Genomic DNA, 26,653 nt, shown 5'->3' with positions numbered 1-26,653 from the left:
ATTGTTCTCTCGACAAATAGATTTGGCTACATCAGAAGTCTCTCCTCTTCGATTCATAGCCATCTGCATAGAGAATTCACAATAACGCGCCCAGCCAAAGACTAAAAGCAGTAAAATAGTGTTGTGTAGGTATAAATGGAACACCAATATCCTTCATTACAGCGTCCTCCTTTACATTTTATTTTCTGTTTGTCTCCTTGCCTTGTTTTCTCCTTATCGCAGAAATGGTTTTACATTGATCTCCGTAAAGGGAGCTGCTCGTTGGATGTCGGCATTGCCAAGATCGATCAGTCATTTATTACACTTTATGAAAATTCTTTGTTCAAAATTAAAGATCCACTTATAAGCTGTCAGGAATCAGGAGAGAAAAGGAAGGTGAAGAGGCCCATACACACGATCAGACTTTTTGACAACGGTCCATTGGTAGAGCTGCACGATTAATCGCGGAGAGAATCGCGATCTCGATTCTCCCCGCACTCGATCTCCCCGCGGGATGACCCACGATTCTTCTGTTTCGCGGCCGGTTCCACGTAACCAGCGTGGAACGCAAATGCCGCCGATATTGGAACCGACGTCAGCAGCCTGCGCCGCTGGATGGATGCCTGAGCTTCTCTTGCAGATCTGTACAACTGTAGTGTGTAGCCATGCGCCACCCAGTGGTTGCCGGCGGTACTGCTTTTGATGTATTAATCTTTCTCACAGTTCTGTACAACTGTGTGTATCCATGCGCCACCCAATGGTTGCTGGCGGTACTGCTTCTGATGTATAAAAAAGAGACCAGTGATATGTCTCTAATATTAAAGACCGTGGCCCGGATTCACGTACGAGTTACGCCGGCATATCTCCAGATACGCCGTCGTAACTCTGAGTCCGAGCCGTCGTATCTATGCGCCTGATTCTTAGAATCAGTTACGCATAGATTTGTATTAGATCCGACCGGCGTAAGTCTCTTACGCCGTCGGATCTTAACTGCATATTTACGCTGGCCGCTAGGGGCGTGTACGCTGATTTACGCCTAGAAATATGTAAATCAGCTAGATACACGAATTCATGAACGTACACCCCGGCCGACGCAGTACAGATACGCCGTTTACGTTAGGCTTTTCCCGGCGTAAAGTTACCCCTGCTATATGAGGCATACATGAGGCGTACCAATGTTAAGTATGGACGTCATTCCCGCGTCGATTTTTGAAAATTTTACGTTGTTTGCGTAAGTCGTTCGCGAATAGGGCTAGGCGTCATTTACGTTCACGTCGAAAGCATTGGCTTCTTGCGGGTTGATTTGGAGCATGCGCACTGGGATACTTTCACGGGCGGCGCATGCGCCGTTCATAAAAAGCGTCATTTACGTGGGGTCACATGAAATTTACATTACACAAGCCCACATCTACCACATTTGAATTAGGCGGGCTTACGCCGGCCTATTTACGCTACGCCGCCACAACTTTGGTTTGAGAATACGGCACTTGCCTGTAAAAGTTGCGGAGGCGTAACGTAAATAGGATACGTTACGCCCGCACAAAAATACGCGATTCAACGTGAATCCGGGCCCATATAACTTCTATGAAAAAAGCAGAATCAAAGTTTGATTCTGCTTTTTTCATAGGAGTTATATGGTCTTTAACATTATAGACATTCCACTGGTCTGTTTTTTATATATTTTCAGATAAATCACAGATTTTTTTATTTTTTTTCTGATTGGTGCGGAGGGCGGTTTCTGGCATTCCGTTTTTGAGAATCGTGAGAGAATCGTGATCTTTAGTCTAAGCAAAAGAATCATGATTCTCATTTTGACCAGAATCGTGCAGCTCTAGTCCAACTGACGTGTTTTATCGGACAATCCGACCGTGTGTATGCTCCATTGGACAATTGTTTTCGGTTTTTCAACGGACAAATGTTCGCTGTGAATGCTCTCAACTTTTCCGGCAAAAAATGTCCGATGGAGGATCATCCGATCGTGTGTACACAAGTCCATCAGACTAAAGTCCAAAGTACAAACACGCATGCTCAGAATCAATGCTAAAAAACATGTTGTGCCTGAAAGTGATGTGTTGAAAGCAGAAAAAATTGACACGTTTGATGATTTGAGGGACTTTGACAAGGACCAAACTGTAATGTCTAGATGACTGGGTCAGAGCAAATCCAAAACTGCAGCTTTTGTGGGATGTTTCCAGTCTGCAGTGGTCAGGAACGACCAAATATGGTCTAAGGAAGGAAACCGGCAAACAGGGTCGTGAGTGGGGATGCTCATTGATGGAGGTGGGGGGGGGGGGAGCCTCATTGATGGAGGTGGGGGGGAGGCTCATTGATGGAGGTGGGGGGGGGGAAGCCTCATTGATGGAGGTGGGGGGGAGGCTCATTGATGGAGGTGGGGGGGGAAGGCTCATTGATGGAGATGAGGAGGTAAGGCTCATTGATGGAGGTGGGGAGGGAAGGCTCATTGATGTAAGTGGGAGGAAAGGCTCATTGATGGAGGTGGGAGTGAAGGCTCATTGATGGAGGTAGAGGAAAGGCTCATTGATGGAGGTGAAGGGAGGGCTCCTTGATCGAGGTGGGGAGGGAAGGCTCCTTGATGGAGGTGGGGAGGGAAGGCTCATTGATGGAGGTGAGGGGAGGGCTCCTTGATGGATGTGGGAAGGGTAGGCTTCTTGATAGAGGTGGAGGGAAGACTCACTAATAGAGGTGGGGGGGAAGGCTCATTGGTGGAGGTGGGGAGTGAAAACTCATTGATGGAGTTGGGTGGGAGGCTCATTGATGGAGATAGAAGGAAGGCTCATTAATGGAGGTGGGGAGTGAAAGCTCATTGATGGAGGTGGAAGGGAAGCTTGTTGATGGAGGTGGGGAGTGAAAGCTCATTAATGGAGGTGAAAGGAAAGCTCATTAATGGAGGTGGGGGAAAGACTCATTAATGAACGTGAGGAGGGAAGGCTCACTGTTGGATGTGGGCAGTGAAGGATCATTGATGGAGTTGGGGGGGTTAGTTGCTCATTGATGGAGGTGGGCAAAATACCAAGCCACCTGGCTCTCTTCAGAAATACTGCCGCTTAGGCTTTATGCTTCAGCCCTCTTGGCCATATACCAAAGTTCCTGTACAACCACTGTACCTCCTCCCAGCTTTCGTACTGCTCAGCCCACAGCTTTTGGCCTTCTGACTATAGCATGCAGACATGCATGCTTCTACCTTGCACGCCTGGACTCATCGGGAGGGTGGGACCCAGAAACCTAGTCCTGACTCTGTTATAAGCCCAGGACCTACCCGCTCAATCAACCAGCTAGTCTCCTGTCTGTTTCCAAAACCCGGTCCCAGGATTGGAGATTCCACCCCACCCATATCACTATGGAATCTCCGGGCTCCAGGTCCCCAACTGGATTTTACAAACTTTGGAGCAAACTGATCAAACAGATTCAATAACCCTGGAGCCCCTCAACCTGCCTGTTTGAGAACCCTGGGCAACAATTACCAGGACAGGGAACTGTAATGTCACAATATATATAGGGGGTTGGGTCTTGGGCTTGTTGGATGTAGGAGTTGGAAAGGCCATACACATCGAGATGTAGCACTGTACATAGAGTGGGGTTACTCCCTGTTGGGGGGGTGGACAGGCCTGAGAAGTTGGAACCATATAGCTACCAGTTGGGAACTATCACAAACTAAAGGTATGAGAACCACAGTATAGCCCAAGTCCAGCCTAGTAATAGCAAAGTGTTTCTAAAAGGAAAGAAGGAGTATCACCATATTTCCTGACACATTGCCAGAGCTTATTTGACCATTGGGAAATTGTGATATGGAGATACAATGGAACTGTTGGTTTAATGCCTTTTATTTCAAGTAAACGAAGTTCTGATTTAGCAATGTCTGGTTTGATTTACTTGAGAAGAGGGTGAGCGTGTGTTTATACAGTGAATGGGAACTGGGAATAAAGTGTAAACCTTCCACGTTAACCTTCTGGATAACAAAGAGTGAGAATTAAAGGAAAGGAGGAGCAGCCAACTGGGGAGAAGAGGTAGTGGTGGCCAGAGAGGGAGGTTCTGTCTGAGGAGTGAACTGGTGTTTGTATGGCTGGCCTTTCTAAGCCCAGTTGCAATGAGGCCATGGCCACAGCCGTCTCTGAGAGACTCGGGGCTATGGGCCCCAGATTAGGGGCTATAGCCTCAAAAGCCGCCCCCTAGCAATGCCACTGGGCGATGGTATACTTTCAGAAATAGGTTAGCGTGACTTCTTGTTTACGAAAGAAGAAAAAGAGAAAAAATATCCGATAATTGCAACTTAGCACCGCGCTTCTCTCCGCTGTGACCGCAAACTTTTCTTTTTACGAAAACTAGAATATGTCTGCAAAAAGTTTTATTTTTCCCTTTACACGCACACAGCTAGTCTTGCTTATCAAATAGTCACATTACCAGCATTCGCAAAACTCAAATCATTTTAGCTTTGAGGCACATGGAAATTAAAACTGAGAAGGCGACATGATATTTGGTGCCACATTAATATATCAGTTGCAAGGGGATGTATTTTGAAAGCAAATATGTGCTGGCCTCGGCATTTTTTGCCAATGAAAAAAATGGATTTATTTGATTATGTTGCTCTCTTATAATGTAATTTAGCGCTTGGCTGGATGAGCGGGAGTTCAGAGGGGGGACATTGACAACGCTTGCGTCTCTGAAAATCAGGTTTTCCTTATAGAAATGCTCAAGACTTTCCAGGGCAGCTTGTTTTGTGGTCAAGGGTGGATTAAATAATAGTGAACTTCAACCATTTTGGGAATGGGGAGAATATGAGTTGACTAAAGGATCGGTCAACCTTGGCCTTTCTACAACCCCTTAAAATAATAACATGGTGTGACAAGGTTAGACCCTGTGTTAGTAGGATTAAAGACCCCACGGGTTTCTCATGGATGCAGATTGATGGGCTCCAGGGTAATGGTTCTGAGCAGAGAAAATTGGCTTTTAACCAATTAAGACCCGGACCTTTAGGCAGCTAAAGGACCCGGCCAGGTTTTGCGATTCGGCACTGTGTCGCTTTAACAGACAATTGCGCGGTCGTGCGACGTGGCTCCCAAACAAAATTGGCGTCCTTTTTTCTGACTCTATGTGTGAATGGAGCAACGGCACGCTGCTGATCCTGAGACTTAGTTGCTTGCTGCAGAGAGAAGAGAGTAGGAACACCAGTGGCCAGGCGCCTTAGGCAGCAGGGCGCCCTTGGCGGCTGCATAGTTTGCCTAGTGGTAGCACCGGCCCTGACTGTAGGGGAAAAGCTGACGGAAGATCTAAAAGTTCAGTTGAACGCGTGATAGTCTTTCCTGAATAGAGGAGTTTTCAGGGATCGCCTAAAGGTGGCCAGAGCAGGAGATAGACGGACAGATTGAGGTAAAGAGTTCCAGAGGATTGGAGAGGCTCGGGAGAAGTCTTGGAGACGAGCAATGGAAGAGGAGAAAAGAGAGAGCTAGAAAGCAGAGGAGGTCTTGGAAGGAGCAGAGAGGATGGTTTTGGTGATATTAAAATGTCATTGGACTGCTTTTTTTTAATACGTTTTCTTATCATGTTACCATATTTATGGGGGTATAGCGCGCTCCCGCGTATATAGCGCGCACCCCTAAAGTTGCCCCGAAATTCCTGTGGAAAAAAGATTTTTTGTACTTACAGTTTTGGTGTCTTGCGCGACGTCCATCGGCGGCCTCGTCGGGTCCGGCGTCCGTCTGCGGCTTCGGGTGTCCTCTTCGTCGGGTCCGGCGTCCTTCTGCGGCGTCCTCCCCGCTTGTTTCCCGTGCCGAGTACGAATACTTCGCCGACATATACAGAGCGCAGTACACTGGTGTATGGTCGGGCAGGCTCGGCTACTCTCACGCTGACGTCCTGTACGTCCAGGACGTCAGCGCGAGAGGAGCCGAGACTGCCCGACTATACACGAGTGTACTGCGCTCGGTATATGTCGGCGCAGTATTCAAACTCGGCGCGGGAAAGCGGGTATTGGCATATATCGCGCACCCACGATTTTGCCCTGATTTTCATACGGTATATTTAGCTCTATGAATTGAACCTATAGTCATGTCAGAAACCATGAATCAGACTGAGACAGAAGTGCAGTTAAATCAAGACAACAAGGGAAGAGGCGCCTCTGGGTGTAATAGTTTAAAACAATTTAATAAGGTTAAAACATAGGTAATGGTCACTCACATTTTTGATGTGACAAATAGGCATGTAAGTCAGTGATCCTGAGGTGGGGAGAGGTGTCATCCGGCCGTCACTGTCATCCAGGGTCTGCTGGAGCGCTGTGTGGATTCACTATCACCGCTGATGGAGGTGGCCGGCTGCGATGGGGAATCTTCAAACCGAGGCTTGGAGCGCAGGTGGACAGCAGGCGAGGGATGATGGCGTCACCGGGTGTGCGACGCGTTTCCGAGTGGACAGGCAGCGAATGGTGAGGCTGCCGCACTCCTTTTTCAAGCATCAAGCAGTTAAATCACACTTGTTTAATAATAATAAAAAGATAAACAGGGTGAGCGTAGTCCAAACATAGCCAGAGTTCAGCAACCGGATCGGATAGACAGCCAAGCCAAAGTCAGAGAGCCAGCGATGAACGTAGTAGAACAGCAAACGGGATCTGGAGCCAGAAGGAACGTCAGCCAAGCAAGTCTTCGTCAGGAACGCAGTCTCTGTGATGTTGACCAAGGCGAAGGCAGAGAGCAACTGAGCTAGAAGGCTTAAGTAGGCAGGACTGACGAACCAGATTATCAACAGGTGAGTCACTGTGGAGAGATTGGAGCTGGCAATTAGCCGACAGCTGAACGGCCAGCTCAGAGAAGGAAGGGCTGAGCCCAACCCTGACATGTCAAATATCACCTAATTGGGTCAGAATTGTTCCAGATGTTTTTAAATATGGCTCTGCAGATGGGTGCTGCTGGCACCCAGAACAATCCAATGTGCCCTTCACAAAACTTGTACCAATAAACATTGTAACTGAATATTTCTCCTAAGGGCAATGTAACCTCACAGGGGAGGGCTGGCAGCCTTAGGCCTGGGGGGCAAGTCCAGTCAAGTGGCCCATAGAGCATGGAAAAGTGATGGATCGAGGAAAACAGTCTAAGATTTTTCATGATCACAAGAGTCCGCACAGAGGCTCCCCTTACATCAGAGTCCGCACAGTGCCCCCCTTACATCAGAGACCGCAAAGAGGCCCCCCTTACACCAGAGTCTGCACAGAGGCCCCCCTTACATCGGAGTCCGCACAGAGGCCCCCCTTACATCAGAGGCCCCCCTTACAGAGTCCGCACAGAGCCTCCCCTTACATCAGAGTCCACACAGAGCCTCCCCTTACATCAGAGTCTGCACAGAGCCTCCCCTTACATCAGAGTCCGCACAGAGCCTCCCCTTACATCAGAGTCTGCACAAATGCCCCCTTACATCAGAGTCTGCACAGATGCCCCCTTACATCAGAGTCTGCACAGAGGCCCCCCTTACATCAGAGTCTGCACAGAGCCTCCCCTTACATCAGAGTCCGCACAGAGCCTCCCCTTACATCAGAGTTCGCACAGAGCCTCCCCTTACATCAGAGTCCGCACAGAACCTATATACATCAGAGTCCGCACAAACCCCATATACATCAGATCTGATGTAAGGGGTGTTCTGGGAAACTTGATTTAAGGGTGCATGCTGTGGACTATTGTGTAAAGAGGGTCTCTGCTCACCAAAGCCTGCCCCCCTCCCCTTTAAAAAAAATCCACAGAGCACCCCTTTTTATACACTGGGAGGAAAGAGAGACTAGAGAGGGCGAACTTACCAGGATGGAGGATGAGGTGCAGGCAGGCTGTCTGATGCTTTTTTGGGTTCAAACTTCCTGTCCAGTGCCCACAAATGCCCGGGGAGTGTGGGCAGGGCAGACTCAGAAGGAGGAGGAGCAGATGAGCTCTATCTCTCCTCGTGTCTGTGCAGAGAGAGAAGGGGATGTCAGCGCTGGTGTGCGCTGAGGCTGAGCTATGTGTGAGACGAGACATAGCTCAGCTCTGCAGCCATCTACCTCGGAGCCGACACAGGCACGGCTGCACAGTGGGAGGGGAGCAGCGGCCGTGACCTGTGTTAACAGAGCTCCAGCAGGCATATTCCTGCTCTGCAAAAACAGCATTTGGTAGTGGAGGCCGGTTGGCTGTGCATAGTGTCACCAGCCCGGGGGGAGATTTCTACCCTGCCCCCCCTGCCAGCCCTCCCCTGTAAAACCTCAACACAATTACCCTTTAGAGGTCCATAGACGTTTTTTACCAACAGATTTTACGGAGACCATTCTTTTATTTCCAAAATGTTTCCAGCCCTCTGCCCTGTTATTATTCCTTTTAAGTCGAAAAGTGTTCTGATCTCATTGATGTGAAATTAGATTGCCCTTTCAGGCTAATAATTGTTTGAATACAGAGAACTCTCTTACAGCGGCATGGGACGCGTTATACCCTTTACAGTAGCACCAGGAACAGCTCTGGCATTTTCAGATGGCTTAATAACACATATAAAAGCGCAACAAAATATCAATGCGTAATAACATATGAGAGAGAGTAATGCAGCTCCCGTACCCTGGAATCGCATTCAATTAGCCTCGTTCCTCACTTTTGATGGAACGGAATGTGTAGAACATAGTGGACGTTCCATGACCTTTTACATTCAATGGCATAAGTAAGTTAATGGGCCTTCTGACCAAACTCCGAAGTGTGTTATTAGCAAGGGAAAAAATACGAATAGCATGTAATTTCGAGAGCACTTGGCGAAGGCAAATGTGCACTATATGGTTTACTATAATAGTATGTATGGGATACACCACAATCTTCATGTTCCTCAGACAGAAGTACAATGCTTCTAAATGGGGTTGAAAGGTTGTTTTTGTGGGTAACTTTTTTTGTAACAGGTATCTGATACGTCACAAAGTGTTGTACCACATTGGAAATGACCTGAAAGACTTCCTTTCACAGGCCCCTATTCTAGGGTGACCACGTGTCCCAGATTGCCCCAGGACAGTCCCGCATTTTGCAGTTCTGTCCCGGGTCCCGGGCACCTTCAATCCAGGACAATACAGTGTCCCGGAATGAACCTGACACAGCCACCGGATGAGCCAACAGGTGGAAACTGTCCGTTTCCCAGCCCAGGGTGTTCGCCCCGCCAAATGCCCTGCAATGCACTGCGCCCAACCAGGACGCAGTAAAAGCTGGTTGTTAAGGAGCAGGGCTGGGAAGCCGACATCCTTAACCTCTTTGCCACCGCGCCATAGACAAAAGACGTCTACAGCGCGGTCGAGTTGTTCTGGGAGGACGTCCCTAGGACGTCCTCCCAGAATCCTCCTCTCGCGCGCCCCCCTGGCTGATAGCGGCCGTTTACCACGTGATCGCTCTGTCAAATGACGGAGCGATCACTTGTAAACAAACCGGCGTCATGTAATGACGTCGGTTCCTCCCTCTCCTCTCTGTACCGATCGGTACAGTGTGAGAGGAGAGGGGGGAGAGAGGAAGCAGCAGCAGCTGCTGTGGGCTGGATCTGTGACAATTGCAGTCACAGATCCAGCCATCCCTCCCTGTGCAATACTCTTCAATAACACCAATACTCTGCAATACCCCCCATACTCTGCAATACCCCCCATACCCTGCAATACCCCCAATACCCTGCAATACCCCCAATACTCTGCAATACCCCCAATACTCTGCAATACCCCCCATACTCTGCAATACCCCCCATACTCTGCAATACCCCCCATACTCTGCAATACCCCCAATACTCTGCAATACCCCCAATACTCTGCAATACCCCCAATACTCTGTAATACCACCAATACTTTGCAATACCCCCAATACTCCGCAATACCTGCTAATATGACAGAAACAAGATTTTTTTTTTTTTTACATAATTTTCAGTGTTTTTTCTTTTATAGCGCAAAAAAAAAAAAAACACAGAGGTGATCAAATACCACCAAAAGAAAGCTCTATTTGTGGGGAAAAAAAGGACAAAAATTTCAGATGGGCACAATGTTGTGTGACTGAGTAATTGTCATTCAAATTGTGAGAGCACGGAAAGCTGAAAATTGGTCTGGTTAGGAAGGGGGTTTAAGTGCCCAGTGGTCAAGTGGTTAACAACTGATGAGTCATCAGCTGTCAATGGGCTTCCCCGCTGACAGCTGAATAAAAAAAAGCTGCCAATAAAAATTAAAAAAAATTAAAAAAACGGTGGGGTCCCCCTCCCCTAGTCCATTCCACACCCTTTGGGTCCTTTGGGGGCTTCCAGATTCTCATAATTCCCCTGCCTGCATGCCACCACAACCACCAGCCAGGGTAAGATGGGGACAAGGTGCTTTGGGTTGGGAGGGGGGCAGAGCCAGAGCGGTCTGGTATGGACTAGGGGGGGCACTATGTTTTTTGTGCTTTTTTTTTCTTCAATAGCTGGATGCATGCAATTGCAACTGTGAGTCAATATAAATGTGATTTTACTTGTTTTGTCTTTAGAAATTTTATTTTTGCTGCAGCAGGTTCTATACATGGTACACATGCACCACTTTACAGGCACACCAAGGGGACCCCCCAGACACTATGGGGTAGATTCAGTAAGATATGCACATTTTTTACGTAGGCGCAGGGAACCGTTTTTGCCCTGCGCCCCCGCAAATTTTCTGCACTACCCGCAATTCACGGAGCAGTAGCTCCGTAAATTGCGTGGGCGCTCCGGCAAAATGCCCGGCGTAAGCGCGCACAATTTAAATGATCCTGTAGGGGGCGGGAATCATTTAAATTAGGCGCGTTCCCGTGCCGATCGTAGAGCGCATGCTCCGTCGGGAAACTTTCCCGACGTGCATTGCGGCAAATGACGGCGCAAGGACGTCATTTGCTTCAAAGTGAACGTGAATGGCGTCCAGCGCCATTCACGAATCACTTACGCAAACTACGTAAAGTTCAAATTTCGCGACGCGGGAAAGACGGGTATATGTAACATTGGCTGCCCCTACTTACGCGAAAACCGCCGTACGCAAACTACGTAAACTGCGTACGCAGGGCTCGCGTAACGTTGTGAATCGGCGTTAGTATGCAATTTGCATACTATACGCTGAGCACAACAGGAACGCCACCTAGCGGCCATCGCAAGAATGCAGCCTAAGATATGCGGGCATAAGAGCCTTATGCCACGCATATCTTAGGCTGCAGTCGGCGTAACGAGGTTCCTGAATCAGGAGCATTCGTTACGCCGGCGCAAGTAAGCAATTGCGCTGTGTAACTATGGTTACGCAGGCGCAATTGCTCTCTGAATCCGGGCCTATATTTAGAGGAATTGTTCATTTTTTATTGTTGCACTTGAAGCATAATTGGAATCATTGCTCCTTAAAAATTGTAAAAAAAATATTTGCATTGATACATGCCCCCAAGGCAGTACCCAGACCCCCCATACCCCCTATTATGTCCAATTACTTGCATATAAGCCTTTAAAATTGGCAAATGTTGGTGAAGAAGGGGGGTGCCCCTGAATGGCAGTTTGGAAATGTGGTCACCCTACCCTATTCATGGCTTCCGTCCACCTAACAATTGCCTCCAAGTCATCTTGGTATGCAGACTCACTTTTGAACAGATCATTTTTGGTTTGTCTTTTTAGAAGAGTTTCTTAACCACTTGCCGACTGCCTATCGTACAGATCGGCAGAATGGCACGGGCAGGCAAAGCAATGTACCTGTATGTTGCTTTGAAACTGCCGCCTAGCGGGCGCGCGCACGCCGCCGGCGTGTGCGCGCGCACACTGCAAGCTCTGTGACCGCGGGACCCACGGACTCGATGTCCACCGGGGTCCCGCGATCGTGTCACGGAGTGGGCATAATGGGGAGATGCCTATGTAAACAAGGCATTTCCCTGTTCTGCCTTGTGACAGGACACTGATCTACTGCTCCCTGTCATCGGGAGCAGTGATCATAGCTTCCAACTGTCCCTGATTTTGAGGGACTATCCCTGATTTGGAGCAATGTCCCTCTGTCCCTCATTCCTCCTCATTTGTCCCTCATTTTGGTCTGATCTATATAGATGTATATAAAATGCACCTTTTATCTACCAAAAGGTGTTTGCCAGCACCAAACCTTTCATTTGATTTTTGTAAATTCCAAAAGCCAATATAAAGGAATAACAGTGGTTAAAAAAAAAGCACTTGTGGGTTTAACCAATCTTGTTTTTTTTGTACAATTCTCCTTTAAGGGGGCAAGGCAAGGGGTGTGTCCTATGCCTGCATACTTTTGCTGATAGGTGTCCCTCATTCCCATCTCAAAAAGTTGGGAGGTATGAGTGATCACTGTCGTGTCACTTGTAGCCCAGCCCCCACACAGTTAGAATCACTCCCTAGGACACACTTAACCCCTTCCTCGCCCCCTAGTGGTTAACCCCTTCCCTGCCAGTCACATTTACACAGTAATCAGTGCATTTTTTATAGCACTGATCACTGCATAAATGACAATGATCCCAAAATGGCATCAAAAGTGTCCGATGTGTCCGCCATAATGTCGCAGTCATGATAAAAATCGCAGATCGCCGCCATAACTAGTAAAAAATATATATATATATATATATATTAATAAAAATGCCATAAATCTATCCCCTATTTTGTAGACGCTATAACTTATTGCAATTTTTTTTTTTTTACCAAAAATATGTAGAAAGAATACGTATCGGCCTAAACCGAGAAAGAAATAATTTTTTTAATATATTTTTTGGGATATTTATTATAGCAAAAAGTAAAAAATATTGGGCCAGATTCACAAAAGAGATACGACGGCGTATCTCCTGATACGCCGTCATAGCTCTGAGATACGATTGTCGTATCTATGCGCCTGATTCATAGAATTAGGTTACGCATAGATAGCCCTAAGATCCGACAGTTGTAAGTGACTTACACCGTCGGATCTTAGTCTGCAAGTCTAAGCCGCTAGGTGGCGATTCCATTGCGGTCGTCGTAGAATATGCAAATGACTAGTTACGCCGATTCACGAACGTCCGCTTTGCCCGTCAATCTAAATTTACGTCGTTTCCGTAGAGATGCGTCGCGTAAAACTAAGCATGCCCTCTAGGTGGTCTAACCAATGTTAAGTATGGCCGTCGTTCCCGCGGCAATTTTTTAAATTTCACGTCGTTTGCGTAAGTCGTCCGTGAATGGCGCTGGACGCCATTTACGTTAACGTCGAAACCAATGACGTCCTTGCGACGTCATTTAGCGCAATGCATGTCGGGAAATTTTAGGGACGGCGCATGCGCAGTACGTTCGGTGCGGGAACGCGCCTAATTTAAAAGGTCCCCGCCCCATTTGAATTAGGCGGGCTTACGCTACGCCGCCGCAAGTTTACAGGTAAGTGCTTTGTGAATCAAGCAGTTACGCTGTAAACTTGCGGCGGTGTAATGTAAATGGGATACGTTACGCCGCCGCAGCGTAACGCAATTCTCTGTGAATCTGGCCCATTGCTTTTTTTTCTAAATTTTCGCTCTTTTTTTTTGTTTATAGCGCAAAAAAAAAAAAAAAAACGCAGAGGTGATCAAATACCACCAAAAGAAAGCTCTATTGGTGAGGAAAAAAAATACGTCAAAGTTGTTTGAGAGCCACGTTGCACGACCGCGCAATTGTCAGTTAAAGCGCCGCAGTGCCGAATCGCAAAAAATGGCCCGGTCATTGGGCAACCAAATCCTCCGGGGCTGAAGTGGTTTAGAAAATTGAGCCCCCCCCCCCCCCCAATAGGGGGGGGGGGGTAAGCAGATCCCTCCACTGGAGTCTCGGAAAAAAATTCCGCTGGACCATTAAGCATGCCGCCATTTACCAAAAAACTGATCTGTAGGTTCTGAGCGCACTGACTGCACTTCGCAGAATTTGAACTTAATTGGAATCTTTTAAATAAACACTTTGTAACGGCGTATGTAACCATGAAACACTCCAGACTAATTAAAAAAACAAGCTAGGAGCTGTTGAAGTTACTAAATACGACCAATTAACACTCTTCCCCACTTCGCATGCAATGGAAGAACAGCTAATTTGCAGTTTACCCCCCGCCCCTCCCCCTTCCCTATATCAAGTTGCTATCACCGGCTGCAAAGAGCAAGACACCCAACGCCTCCACCGCATCCCCGAACCAAAAGTCATCGCATAAAGAGGCGTTCATTATTCTCCTTCTAATTGATGGGAAATAGCGGGTTGATATTTTTATTTTATGCCCTTTAAGGTGCAAACGGCGCTTAAATCAGTAATTTAATAGCGCAAAGAACAATGGTGTGAAGTCGTCTACAAACAGTCACTAATTGGCTTTGCCTTTTAATAAGAACAGGTTTGCTTTAAAAGGATACATAGAAACAAATTTATGGCAGTGGTTCTCAACCTAGGGGTCGGGACCCCCCTCGGGGGACAAATTATGATTTTCCAGGGGTCACCAAATCCTGGGCTGTTCCTGAAGCCCACACCACTCTCCCAGCCTTTTTGCGGCTGCCCAGTAAGGCTGTCCCTGGAGCCTGTGGCCACCCAGCTGGGCTTTTTCTGGAGACTGTGGCCACCCAGCTGGGCTTTTTCTGGAGCCTGTGGCCACCCAGCTGGGCTTTTTCTGGAGCCTATAGCCACCCAGCTGGGCTTTTTCTGGAACCTGTGGCCACCCAGCTGGGCTGTTTGTGGAGCCCACGGTCTCCCACTCAGCCTCTTCGCAGCCGCCCATTCAGTTCACGGCATGGCTGGGGACAGAGACTAGAGGTTTGCTTACTGGTGAAGAATGTGAAGTGGGATGGGCTGGAGGAGACCCCATCTCATGATCACCAAGAATGAAGGCCAAAGGGGGTCCAACCCGGGACTAGCAAGGTGTACATAATAAAGTGGCCGGTGAGTGTATATATATATATATATATATATAATATATATAATCTCTGTATTTAGCAGATTTCTTTCACTACTCGGCAGAATTGACTACTTTCCTGACCTAGAGTCTCTTGTCTGACCTTCCATCATCTATAATTACCAGATCTTGTCTGGTGGTGATCACATGCCGGTAGATTTGTAAGAGCAATCCTCCTGTAATCCGTCCTTCCATCCTTCCAATGTCTGTCGAGAACGGATTGGAACAATTAACATTTAACACACTCATCATGGAAAGTAAATTAAATATCACAAGTCTTAAATATTAATACACGTTTAATTAAAATTTAGGGACAGCAAAATGTTTATCGACGCCTTTAATTAACAGATAGTTCCCCCGCTCGGTGTGAACGTTCTCTGGCTGTATGTAATCCAGTAATGCCGCAAGAGTGATGGAATTTCAGGTTTTTGGCATTTTCACTCCAAAGACTTACAAAGTGTTGGCATAGTGTATCAATAAACATGGAGTGTTCATGGAGAAGAGTACATGTCTACAAAAGGCACAGCATCAAGAGGAAGGCCAGAAGGAGATACGTCTACAATAGGCACAGCATCAAGAGGAAGGCCAGAAGGAGATACGTCTACAATAGGCACAGCATCAAGAGGAAGGCCAGAAGGAGATACGTCTACAATAGGCACAGCATCAAGAGGAAGGCCAGAAGGATATACGTCTACAATAGGAACAGCATCAGGAGGAAGGCCAGAAGGATATACGTCTACAAAAGGCGCAACATCAGAAGGAAGGCCAGAAGGAGATACGTCTACAATTGGCACAGCATCAAGAGGAAGGCCAGAAGGATATAGGTCTACAATTGGCACAGCATCAGAAGGAAGGCCAGAAGGATATACGTCTACAACAGGCACAGCATCAGGAGGAAGGCCAGAAGGATATACGTCTACAATAGGCACAGCATCAGGAGGAAGGCCAGAAGGATATACACCTACAATAGGCACAGCATCAGGAGGAAGGCCAAAAGGATATACGTCTACAATAGGCACAGCATCAGGAGGAAGGCCAGAAAGATATACATCTACAATAGGCACGGCATCAGGAGGAAGGCCAGAAGGATATACGTCTACAATAGGAACAGCATCAGGAGGAAGGCCAGAAGGATATACGTCTACAATAGGCACAGCATCAGAAGGAAGGCCAGAAGGATATACATCTACAATAGGCACGGCATCAGGAGGAAGGCCAGAAGGATATACGTCTACAATAGGAACAGCATCAGGAGGAAGGCCAGAAGGAGATACGTCTACAATAGGCACAGCATCAAGAGGAAGGCCAGAAGGATATACGTCTACAATAGGCACAGCATCAGAAGGAAGGCCAGAAGGATATACGTCTACAATAGGCACAGCATCAGAAGGAAGGCCAGAAGGATATACGTCTACAATAGGAACAGCATCAAGAGGAAGGCCAGAAGGAGATACGTCTACAATAGGCACAGCATCAGAAGGAAGGCCAGAAGGAGATACGTCTACAATAGGCACAGCATCAGAAGGAAGGCCAGAAGGATATACGTCTACAATAGGCACAGCATCAGAAGGAAGGCCAGAAGGATATATGTCTACAATAGGAACAGCATCAGGAGGGAGGCCAGAAGGCGATACGTCTACAATAGGCACAGCATCAAGAGGAAGGCCAGAAGGATATACGTCTACAATAGGCACAGCATCAGGAGGAAGGCCAGAAGGATATACGTCTACAATAGGCACAGCATCAGGAGGAAGGCCAGAAGGATATACGTCTACAATAGGCACAGCATCAGGAGGAGGCCAGAAGGATATACGTCTACAATAGGCACAGCATCAGGAGGAAGGCCAGAAGGAGATACGTCTACAATTGGCACAACATCAGACGGTAGGCCAGAAGGATATACGTCTACAATAGGCACAGCATCAGAAGGAAGGCCAGAAGGAGATACGTCTACAAAAGGCGCAACATCAGAAGGAAGGCCAGAAGGATATACACCTACAATAGGCACAGCATAAAGAGGAAGGCCAAAAGGATATACGTCTACAATAGGCACAGCATCAGAGGGGGGCGTGGCTTGACGCGCGATGCGAGTAGCAGCGGTGTAGAGGAGCTCCGACAACCCGTGGGACCTGAGAGCAGAAATCGGCTGGATTTTGGGAGATTATGTCCTCCCAACTCAGGAGAGGATCTCACAATCGCTCCCTACGCTCTCTGGGCACCCCCAAGAGGAAAACTACCCCCACAAACCTTAGCAAATTCTGCTACAGCAACAACAGCAGGGCCTCCAAGATGGCGCCGCCGCTCAGGCTGAACATGGAGGAGGACTTGGAAGACGATGAGGTCTCCCTCCCAGCATCTGAGGACTCAACAAAAGGTACAGACCGGGCAGATATCCCCCTGACATATGCCGCAATGACTGACATTGCGGCAGACATAAAAAACTCCTTCTCCATAGCCATCACAGACATCAAAACTGAACTGCTCAGGCTCTCAGAGCAGATGGCTGTGTCAGAACGTGCTGGTAAAAGAAGAGACAGGGCCTTGCTTAGACTCGACGACATTTCTGCCAACCACTCACAACACCTGATCGATATGAACAGGCAAATTGAAGATTTAGACAATAGAGGACGCAGGCACAATATCAGGATAAGAGGGGTCTCAGAATCGGTAACCCCCGAGGGCATACGACCAGCACTGTCCGCCATTTTCAACTCCCTATTGGAGAGACCGGAGCAATCTCCCATTGAATTTGACCGCGCTCATAGAGCCCTCAGGCCCAAAGCCCCAGACGACAACCCTCCTAGGGACATTATATGCTGCCTGCCAAATTTTGGCTTAAAGGAGGAAATACTGCTTAAGGCAAGAAACGCGGACCAGATCCAACATGGCGGTACCGCGATCCAGCTATTCCAGGATCTCTCACCAATCACCCTCAAGAACAGGAGAGCACTGAAACCCCTTCTTGCCATCCTTAGGGAAAAGGGAATAAATTACCGCTGGAAGTTTCCGTTCGCGCTACAAGCAGCATACATGGGCAAGCAACACCTGCTCAGAACCCCGGACGACCTCCTAAAATTCTGTGAAGCCGTGCAGATCGCGCCTGTAGAGTTGCCAGACTGGTATGCTGAGTTCCTGCTGCCACCCCCCATCAACAATCCTCAATACTCACCCGGCCCGCCATCACTCTTCTCCCCGATGCAGCAGAGGAACCAACGCAGCAACTCCAACAGACGATACAACAACTCACCAGCACCCTCCAAAAGCTCAAAGAGCCCCAGAGTGAAGGAGGCACAACGTGTGTAAAACTCCCCGATACCACACCATTATCTCTATCAGGACAAGATCTGTATCACAAGCTGTGACGATACATGGAAAATGTCCTTGATCCACTGCCCTGAACCTTCGGTTCTGAAGTTACAAGTTCAACCCTTTTTTTTTTTTTTTTTTTTGTTTTGTTCTTGTTTTCCTCCGTTTGCTCCTATTTTTATGGCGCATTTTTTTATTGTTAAAACGGCCTACTTGGGACGACTCAACATGCTGCAGATCAGACAACAGTACCATTCTTTCTGTTTCCACGACCCACCTACTAGATGACAACCCCCCAACAAATCGGCACCTCCGGCACCCACCAGCCTCACTTTACTTCACCCTTTCACTTACACACCACGTGCCAGACAGCAACCTGCACGCCTGCAAACCAGCAAACGAAGCAGACCAATGGCCTTGCGCACACCAGGGTGGTAAATTGCGACTTGCTTCATACTTAACCTTTTGTATCCCTTTAGGTGTACATATGCCTACCCACCTCCCCACCCCAGGCCTCTACCCCTCTACGCTGAGAGTCGACCAGCTGTGAAAGGAGTTGAAGAACCGCAAACAACCCAAGTTCCACAGTCATCTGAACAATGGCCGTCTCAACCCAATGCTACAGGCATTTTTTCATCCATCCGACTGTGTTGACCGTGAGTAACTTGCTACCCTGTTGGGAGCTCACATGGTAGGCTGTGCCCCTTCGGACTGAACCGTAAAGGCGATTTGAACGGGCACACGCTTGCTTCTAACACTTACACCCTAGATCTGTATGAACCTGGACATACATGGTATTGGTTTGTGTGATATTTTCCCTCAACCGGGAATGTCTGCTATGCCCTAGTTCTGAACTGACTAAACCTGGGGGTATTCCAGCAGACACCAGGGAACACCACTTCGCTAGGGCGCACAGAGCCTTGACTATTGCTGATCTCAGGCTTGCCCTAAAATGGCCAGGACCACATAAGATTTATGGAAGGCACTGTTCTTCTGGTCCTTCCTACTGTTTAGACTTTTATTTTCTTGTTTTCTTCATGTTCTGTTTTCCTTCCCTTATGATTGTTTGCCCACGCTTCCACGGTGGAGACCCTTCTTTGTCAAACCGACACATATAACAGACACACGCATTAATACTGGTTGGAACAGCCGAACACGTTCACACAACAGGCTCCGTCCTTACTAGCCACCGTGCCTGTCACCTTATCACTCCCCAAAGCAGGCTGACTGCAAGCCTTCTATGACTACATCAGGCGCACACACAGTGGTCACACCATACAGCCCTGATTCCAGGAATGGAGGTGGTCAGCTCACATACCCCACACGTACCCATTTATAGGGCTGAAATTCATTTAAATAGGCATACCATCAGAGTGCATGACCTCTCACCGCGCTCGAAATAACGATCCTGGTCCTAGTACGAATTCCAATCAGTCTCTACAGCACACTAGAAGACACCCCGGGTCTCCACCCTGCTAGCGCACCACAAATTGCAGTTACTATTTGCCTTTGACCTCCCCTCTGACACAGTTGAGGCTCCACATGTTTTATGTAGGCTATGTTTCTCTTGATTTCTTGTTATTGGTTCCAGCCTAAATCTACACATCCAAGGTGTAGCAGCCCCCCAGTTAGACCTTGATTGGTAGCTAACTTATACATTGGCACTACAGGCATAGTTAAAGGTATCCACACAACAGATATTACTAACACTCCTCATCACACCGACTCACCCTAACCCCTAAGGTTTACAACTGCCAACAGCATTATATACCTTTGATCTCCCGACCAGAGCCCACTACTCCCCCTCCCTGCCCTCCGGCCTAAGTAAATCATAACCCTAACTCTTTCGCATATTCCTCTCGGGTCCCACGGTACCGACCCCCATACATAAAATCTAATTCAAATTTATATCTATATTTCCACATTGATCACCGTGAGCATTATCCGTTCGCATTACAACAAGGACGGGTAGTACTCCGCCGTGACTCGTGCACGCGACTCCCACCCACCCCCAAGAGTACATACTAGATCTTAATATTTAAGATACTAATTAACTCTCCACCCCTCGGGCGTGTTCTTGAGTACAACTCACCCTCACTCCCCTTTTCACACTTGACCTCCTGACCCTAACCCTCTCTCCACCCCCCTGACCTACCCTCCACCCCCCCTTCCTCCATCACCCACCCCACAACCCACCCTCCTACCCACCCCCACATAGAAGGCACATATTCCACAAAATGGCATACTCCTTCCTAGGCAAATCACCCTCGCTCATATCTCATAACATTAACGGTCTGAACATTCCGGAAAAACGAACAAAACTATTGAAAGAACTCAAAAAGACCCGCCCCTCTGTGGTCTTCCTACAGGAGACCCACTTTAAGGGACAGAACATTCCTAAAATTACGGACAACCTCTTTACAAAAGCCTACCACGCCACCAACCCCCTGGCTAAGACCAAAGGGGTGTCCATTTTGCTTAACAAGGACTCCCCTTTCATTCTACAGCACCAAATCTCTGACCCAGAAGGCCGCTATATCTTCCTAAAAGGCACTTGGGGAGGCTCCCAGATCACTCTAGCAAACGTCTATTTCCCCAACACGGCCCACATTACATTCTGCCGTAAAATCATTGACGAATTGAAATGGTTTGCAGAGGGATGTACTGTTTTAGGGGGCGACTTCAACATACCCCTCTCCCCACTGAAGGACACCTCAAATGGGTACACGCATGTCTCTTACAAGATACTGAAACGTATTAAGATCTTGCTCCAATCCCTGACACTAGTTGACGCATGGAGAACGATAAACCCCTCAGAAAAAGATTACACCTTCTTCTCACCCCCCCACAAAAGATACTCCCGTATCGATATGATTTTCATTACCCAAAGAGACCTGGGTAGCTTAATAAGAGCGGACATTGGCATAATCTCATTATCTGACCACGCCCCTACGGCCATCACACTGCAACTTGGCCCACTCAAACGCTCCACTTTTAATTGGAGACTTAACGCGACTTTACTCACCGATCAGGAAGTCAGAGACGACATACATCAGACAATCACGACTTACTTCCAAAATAATCGAGACAGCGACACAAACCCCCTAAACAACTGGGAGGCACACAAATCAGTAATCAGGGGGGAACTAATAAAATGGGGTTCCAGAAGGAAGAAGGATAGAGAAGGAGAAATTGCCCGACTATCACACCAAATATCTAAGTTAGAATCTCAACATAAACAATCCCTCTCGATAACAATAGAAGAAGAATTGCAGACATGCAGGTCCTCACTGAAACAGATCCTTGACTTTAAAATCAGGAAGGCCCTCTTTTTCCGGAAGAACATTTTCTATGAGCAAGGAGATAAAAGCGGGAAACTACTTGCAAAAGCCCTCAAAGATACCCACTCAGCAAACCTTGTCCATGCCATCAAAGATGGCCAGGGAGTGCTGAATCATGACCCAGAGAAGATAGCCAGTCTATTTTCAAAATTCTACAACAAACTATATAACCTCCCTGACCAACACAAACCACATCATGTCACGAACTCCAAACGAGAAGCGATATTAGAATTCCTAAAAGACAGCAAACTCCCAACGCTTAAACATGAAGACACATCCAAACTAGACGAACCAATCAACCTCCTAGAACTGCAAACAGCCATAACAGACCTAAAAACAGGGAAAAGCCCAGGCCCAGACGGCTTTACGTCCCAATATTATAAGACTTACGCAAACGTCCTCTGTAAACCCCTTCTCTCTTCCTTTAATTATCTAGCAAAAAACAAACATGACTCTAACTCCTTTCTAATGGCCCACATCGCGGTAATACCCAAGCCAGATAAAGACCACTCTGATTGCGCCAATTTCAGACCCATATCGCTTTTAAACGTCGATTTAAAGCTTTTAGCAAAGATTCTAGCAAATAGACTGAAACCCATACTTAATAAAATAATAGGCCCTGAACAAGTGGGCTTTATGCCTGGAAGGGAGGCACGTGACAACATCACTAAGGCGCTTAACCTGATACATTTTACACAAGTCTCCAAGACCAAAGGGATGTTACTATCTACCGACGCCGAAAAGGCCTTTGATAGAATATCCTGGGACTACATGTTCTCCACCTGTGCACACATAGGGCTGGGAGGAGGCATGATGTCTTGGCTATCAGCCCTATACCAGCACCCGCAAGCCAGAATAAAAGTAAACAATACCCTATCTGACCCTATAGATATTCAGAACGGGACACGTCAGGGCTGCCCTCTTTCTCCCATACTTTTTATTATCTCCCTGGAACCTCTGATCAGAGCAATTAACCTGTCTGCAGATGTGAAAGGTCTTACAGTAGGCAAAAATGAGTTCAAAGTCGCTGCTTACGCAGACGATTTGCTATTCTTTCTCACAAAACCCTTCTTTTCCATCCCCAACCTACAAAAACTATTTGAAACATTCGGATACATCTCCAACTTTAAAATAAATAAATCTAAATCAGAAGCCCTTAACTTGACCCTACCACCTGATCAAGTTGCCCACCTGAAATCTAACCACTCATTCCATTGGGTCCCCTCTTCCCTTAAATATCTAGGAATTAACTTAACCAACAATTTAGACTCACTCTTCCAAGCCAACTACTCCCCATTACTCAAATTAATTTCTAACGACCTCCACAAATGGACCCCAAAATTATTCTCATGGTTCGGAAGAGCCTCAATTCTGAAGATGACAATCCTCCCCAGATTACTATATATTTTCAATGCCCTACCCATCCACGTACCGAATATATTTTTTGTCAAATTACTTAGAATACAGAGGAAGTTCCTGTGGGCTGACAAAAACCCCAGGATCAGTCTTTCATTGCTCACGCTACCCAAATCCAGGGGCGGAATAGGGCTTCCGGACTACAAAAAATATCACCAGGCGTCACATATTACTAGAATAATAGATTGGCATTGCCACAGCAAAGAAAAGGATTGGGTCAAGCTAGAACAGTTTCTAGCCCCTCACCACACATTATTCTCACCATGGACCTCTCACTCAAAAATCAGTAAGTCCATTAAACACCCAATAATAGCAAATACACTCAAAATCTGGCATAGAATAGCAACAAAACACGGACTGTCCTCGACACCCAGCCCCCTTACCCCGATTTTCAACAATCCTGACTTCCCCCCAGGCCTCCAAGGGAAAAAAATCCCAGACCTTCTGGCTCTCAACTGCCTCTCGGGTACCAGAGTCAAGTCTCTGGACACGATGAAAGCAGAGTTTGGCGACATATTCCCGGGCCCCTGGTTTTACTTACAACTAAGAAACTTTCTGGTCAACACTAAATCCATGCCCTCTTATAGCCGACCACTGACTGCCTTAGAAGATATATGCTATAAGAGAAGCCCAGTCACACACGCTACTTCACTAGCATACTCATGGCTAATTCAACCGACGCAAGAAGATATAAGTAAACATAAAACAAAATGGGAAAGGGACCTGGGTGTTTGTATAGACGACAAACAATGGGAGAAAGCTTGCATTTGGTCACACAAATGTTCTTTGAGCACAAGATACCAAGAGATATCTTATAAGATATTAACACAATGGTATATCACTCCCCAACGGGCCAAAAAATGGTTTGATACAGCATCAGATACCTGCTGGCGCTGTGGTGAGGCGGTAGGCACTTTCATGCACATATGGTGGGATTGCCCCGCCATCGCGGTCTTCTGGCAACAGGTGACAGACTGGATCAGACACATAACAGAAACAAAAATCACCCTAGACGCCGCTGCGTGTCTGATCCACATCAATAGCTTATCCATTAATAAATATAAAAGGTCCCTCACCAGACACCTACTGAATGCCGCTAAAACCCTCATTCCCATATACTGGAAGTCAACCCAAACACCAAAGATCAGGGAATGGTTGGACAGAGTTACATACATTTACAAAATGGAGGAGATTCTGGCCATGAAAAAAGAAAATAGCTCTAACTTTAACAATCTCTGGCAACCATGGTTCCTGTTTACCTACTCTGCTGAATTCCAAAATATATATAATTGATTATATTAACTTTTTATACCTGCATGTCTTGATTGTCCTGATTTCTACATTGAATGCATACCCAGTCTAATGCTCAGAACTTGAACTAAGTAATACTTACAATGCCTTGACAATACCCTTTGCTAACACCACCACCTACCCTTACCCCCTGGTTTTACCATTACCTAACCCTCCTACTCCCTACCCCTGCCCCTCCCTCTCCCCCCCCCCCCCCCTCGCTCACGATCTCTTATCATACGATTTAAAATTATCTGAATGTAACCTATTAGTACTTGCCATATTCCATTGTACGCTGACATATACTGTTCGTTTCTATTTGCTTTGTAATCTGCAAACTCCCTGTGATGGATATGTCCTTTGTATACTTTGTTTATCTTCTCTAATAAAAACCTTTGATTGGGAAAAAAAAAAAAAAAAGCATCAGAAGGAAGGCCAGAAGGATATACGTCTACAAAAGGCGCAACATCAGAAGGAAGGCCAGAAGGATATACGCCTACACTAGGCACAGCATCAGAAGGAAGGCCAGAAGGATATACGTCTACAATAGGCACAGCATCTGGAGGAAGGCCAAAAGGATATACGTCTACAATAGGCACAGCATCAGAAGGAAGGCCAGAAGGATATACGTCTACAATAGGCAAAGCATCAGGAGGAAGGCCAGAAGGAGATACGTCTACAATTGGTACAGCATCAGAAGGAAGGCCAAAAGGATATACGTCTACAATAGGCACAGCATCAGGAGGAGGGCCAGAAGGATATACGTCTAAAATAGGAACAGCATCAGGTGAAGGGCAAGAAGGATATACATTTACAATAGGCACGGCATCAGGAGGAAGGCCAGAAGTATATACGTCAGGACAGGGTGGATGAGGCCAGGTGGAGGAGAGGACATGGTGGGTGCAGCCAGGTGGAGGGGAGGTATGTTCTTACCTTGGAGGATAATAATATAATTTCTGTCTCTCGTTGCCCCCCCTGGATCCGTCCCTGATTTGACCTGGCAGTGAAGTGCGCTTACCATCTATGTGAGTTATTGAACTCTCCAGCACTCCACCTTTAGTTGCTCCAAGCACCTATTGTTACCATTTGCACTGTTATCTGACTGTGATTATGTTTTTTAACAATAAATTCTGTTTATATGCTTTGGATTTCATGGAGACCACCCTCCCTGTTCCTCCTCGTTCTTATCTTGATCTCCCTAAATGCCGAAAATAGGTATCTGTAATTGGTATAAAAAATATCGTCACTCATACCCGTCGCTTAAAAAGTGGTATTGGTGCATCCCTAGTGACAACCACTCCCTCCCAGAAGGATTAGGGGAAAGATCCAGGAAGAATGTCCGCCTCTGTTCTGGGTTATTGGTTCTCATTAAATATTCCCACTTGATTATTATCTTATATGTCTGCCCATTAATATGTTGTTTTTTTTTAATTATAGAAAACTTTGGAATATGAAAATGAAAGTTCCAAAATCCAGGTAAGTGGACAATGTATTTTTTTGGTATTTTCAAAACTTAAATGTAACCAAAATGAATTGAACATGAAGAAGGACCAGTCTGCATTGTTCATCCATGGTCTGGTGGTTAGTGGAATGTAGAGTTTTTGTCCATACGGTAATCTATGTTTAATACTTGAATGCCAGTTAGAAGGAGAAAGTATAAACCCCAACTTGACTTTGCTCATCAAATTTCCTGTGTTTTAGTTGTTAACCACTTAAGCCCTGGACCATTTGTCTGCCCAAAGACCAGAACACTTTTTGCGATTCTGCACTGCGTTGCTTTAACTGACAATTGCGCGGTCGTGCGACGTGGCTCCCAAACAAAATTGACGTTCTTTTTTCCCCACATATAGAGCTTTCTTTTGGTGGTATTTGATCATCTCTGCTGTTTTTATTTTTTGCGCTATAAACAAAAATAGAGCGACAATTTTGAAAAAAATAATTGTTTTACTTTTTGCTATAATAAATATCCCCAAAAATATATATAAAAATTTTTTTTCCTCAGTTTAGGCCGATACGTATTCTTCTACATATTTTTGGTAAAAAAAAAAATCGCAATAAGCGTTTATTGATTGGTTTGCGCAAAAGTTATATGCCCGGATTCACGTAGAGCGGCGTACATTTGTGCGGGCGTAGCGCATCTCATATGTGCTACGCCGACGTAACATAGAGAGGCAAGAACAGTATTCACAAAGCACTTGCTCCCTACGCTGCGCCGGCGTAGCGTAAATTGGTCAGCGTAAGCCCGCCTAAAATACAACAGCTGTTCCGACGTCCATACCTTTGCATGGGTTGCGTCTCCTATATGTGGAATAACTTTACGCCGGACGTACGCCTTACGTAAACGGCGTAGATTACAGCGACGGGCGCAAGTACGTTCGTGAATCGGCGTATCTAGGTCATTTACATATTCGACGCGTAAATCAATGGAAGCGCCCCTTGCGGCCAGCGTAAATATGCT

General features: G+C 46.8%; 1 protein-coding gene across 1 annotated transcript in view; it reads left to right on the top strand.

The window, feature by feature from the left end:
• LOXL4 (lysyl oxidase like 4) overlaps positions 1 to 26,653 on the top strand; it is a 155,065-nt gene that overhangs the window by 61,570 nt on the left and 66,842 nt on the right. Inside the window, exon 6 of the mRNA XM_040361279.1 lies at positions 25,633 to 25,671. Within this exon, the coding sequence (XP_040217213.1) occupies positions 25,633 to 25,671 (39 nt within the window). The remainder of the gene's footprint in view (positions 1 to 25,632; positions 25,672 to 26,653) is intronic.

The sequence above is a fragment of the Rana temporaria genome, chromosome 8, assembly GCF_905171775.1.
Source record: "Rana temporaria chromosome 8, aRanTem1.1, whole genome shotgun sequence".
In the NCBI taxonomy this organism is placed as follows: Eukaryota; Metazoa; Chordata; class Amphibia; order Anura; family Ranidae; genus Rana; species Rana temporaria.
This window is presented reverse-complemented; position numbering and strand designations above follow the sequence as displayed.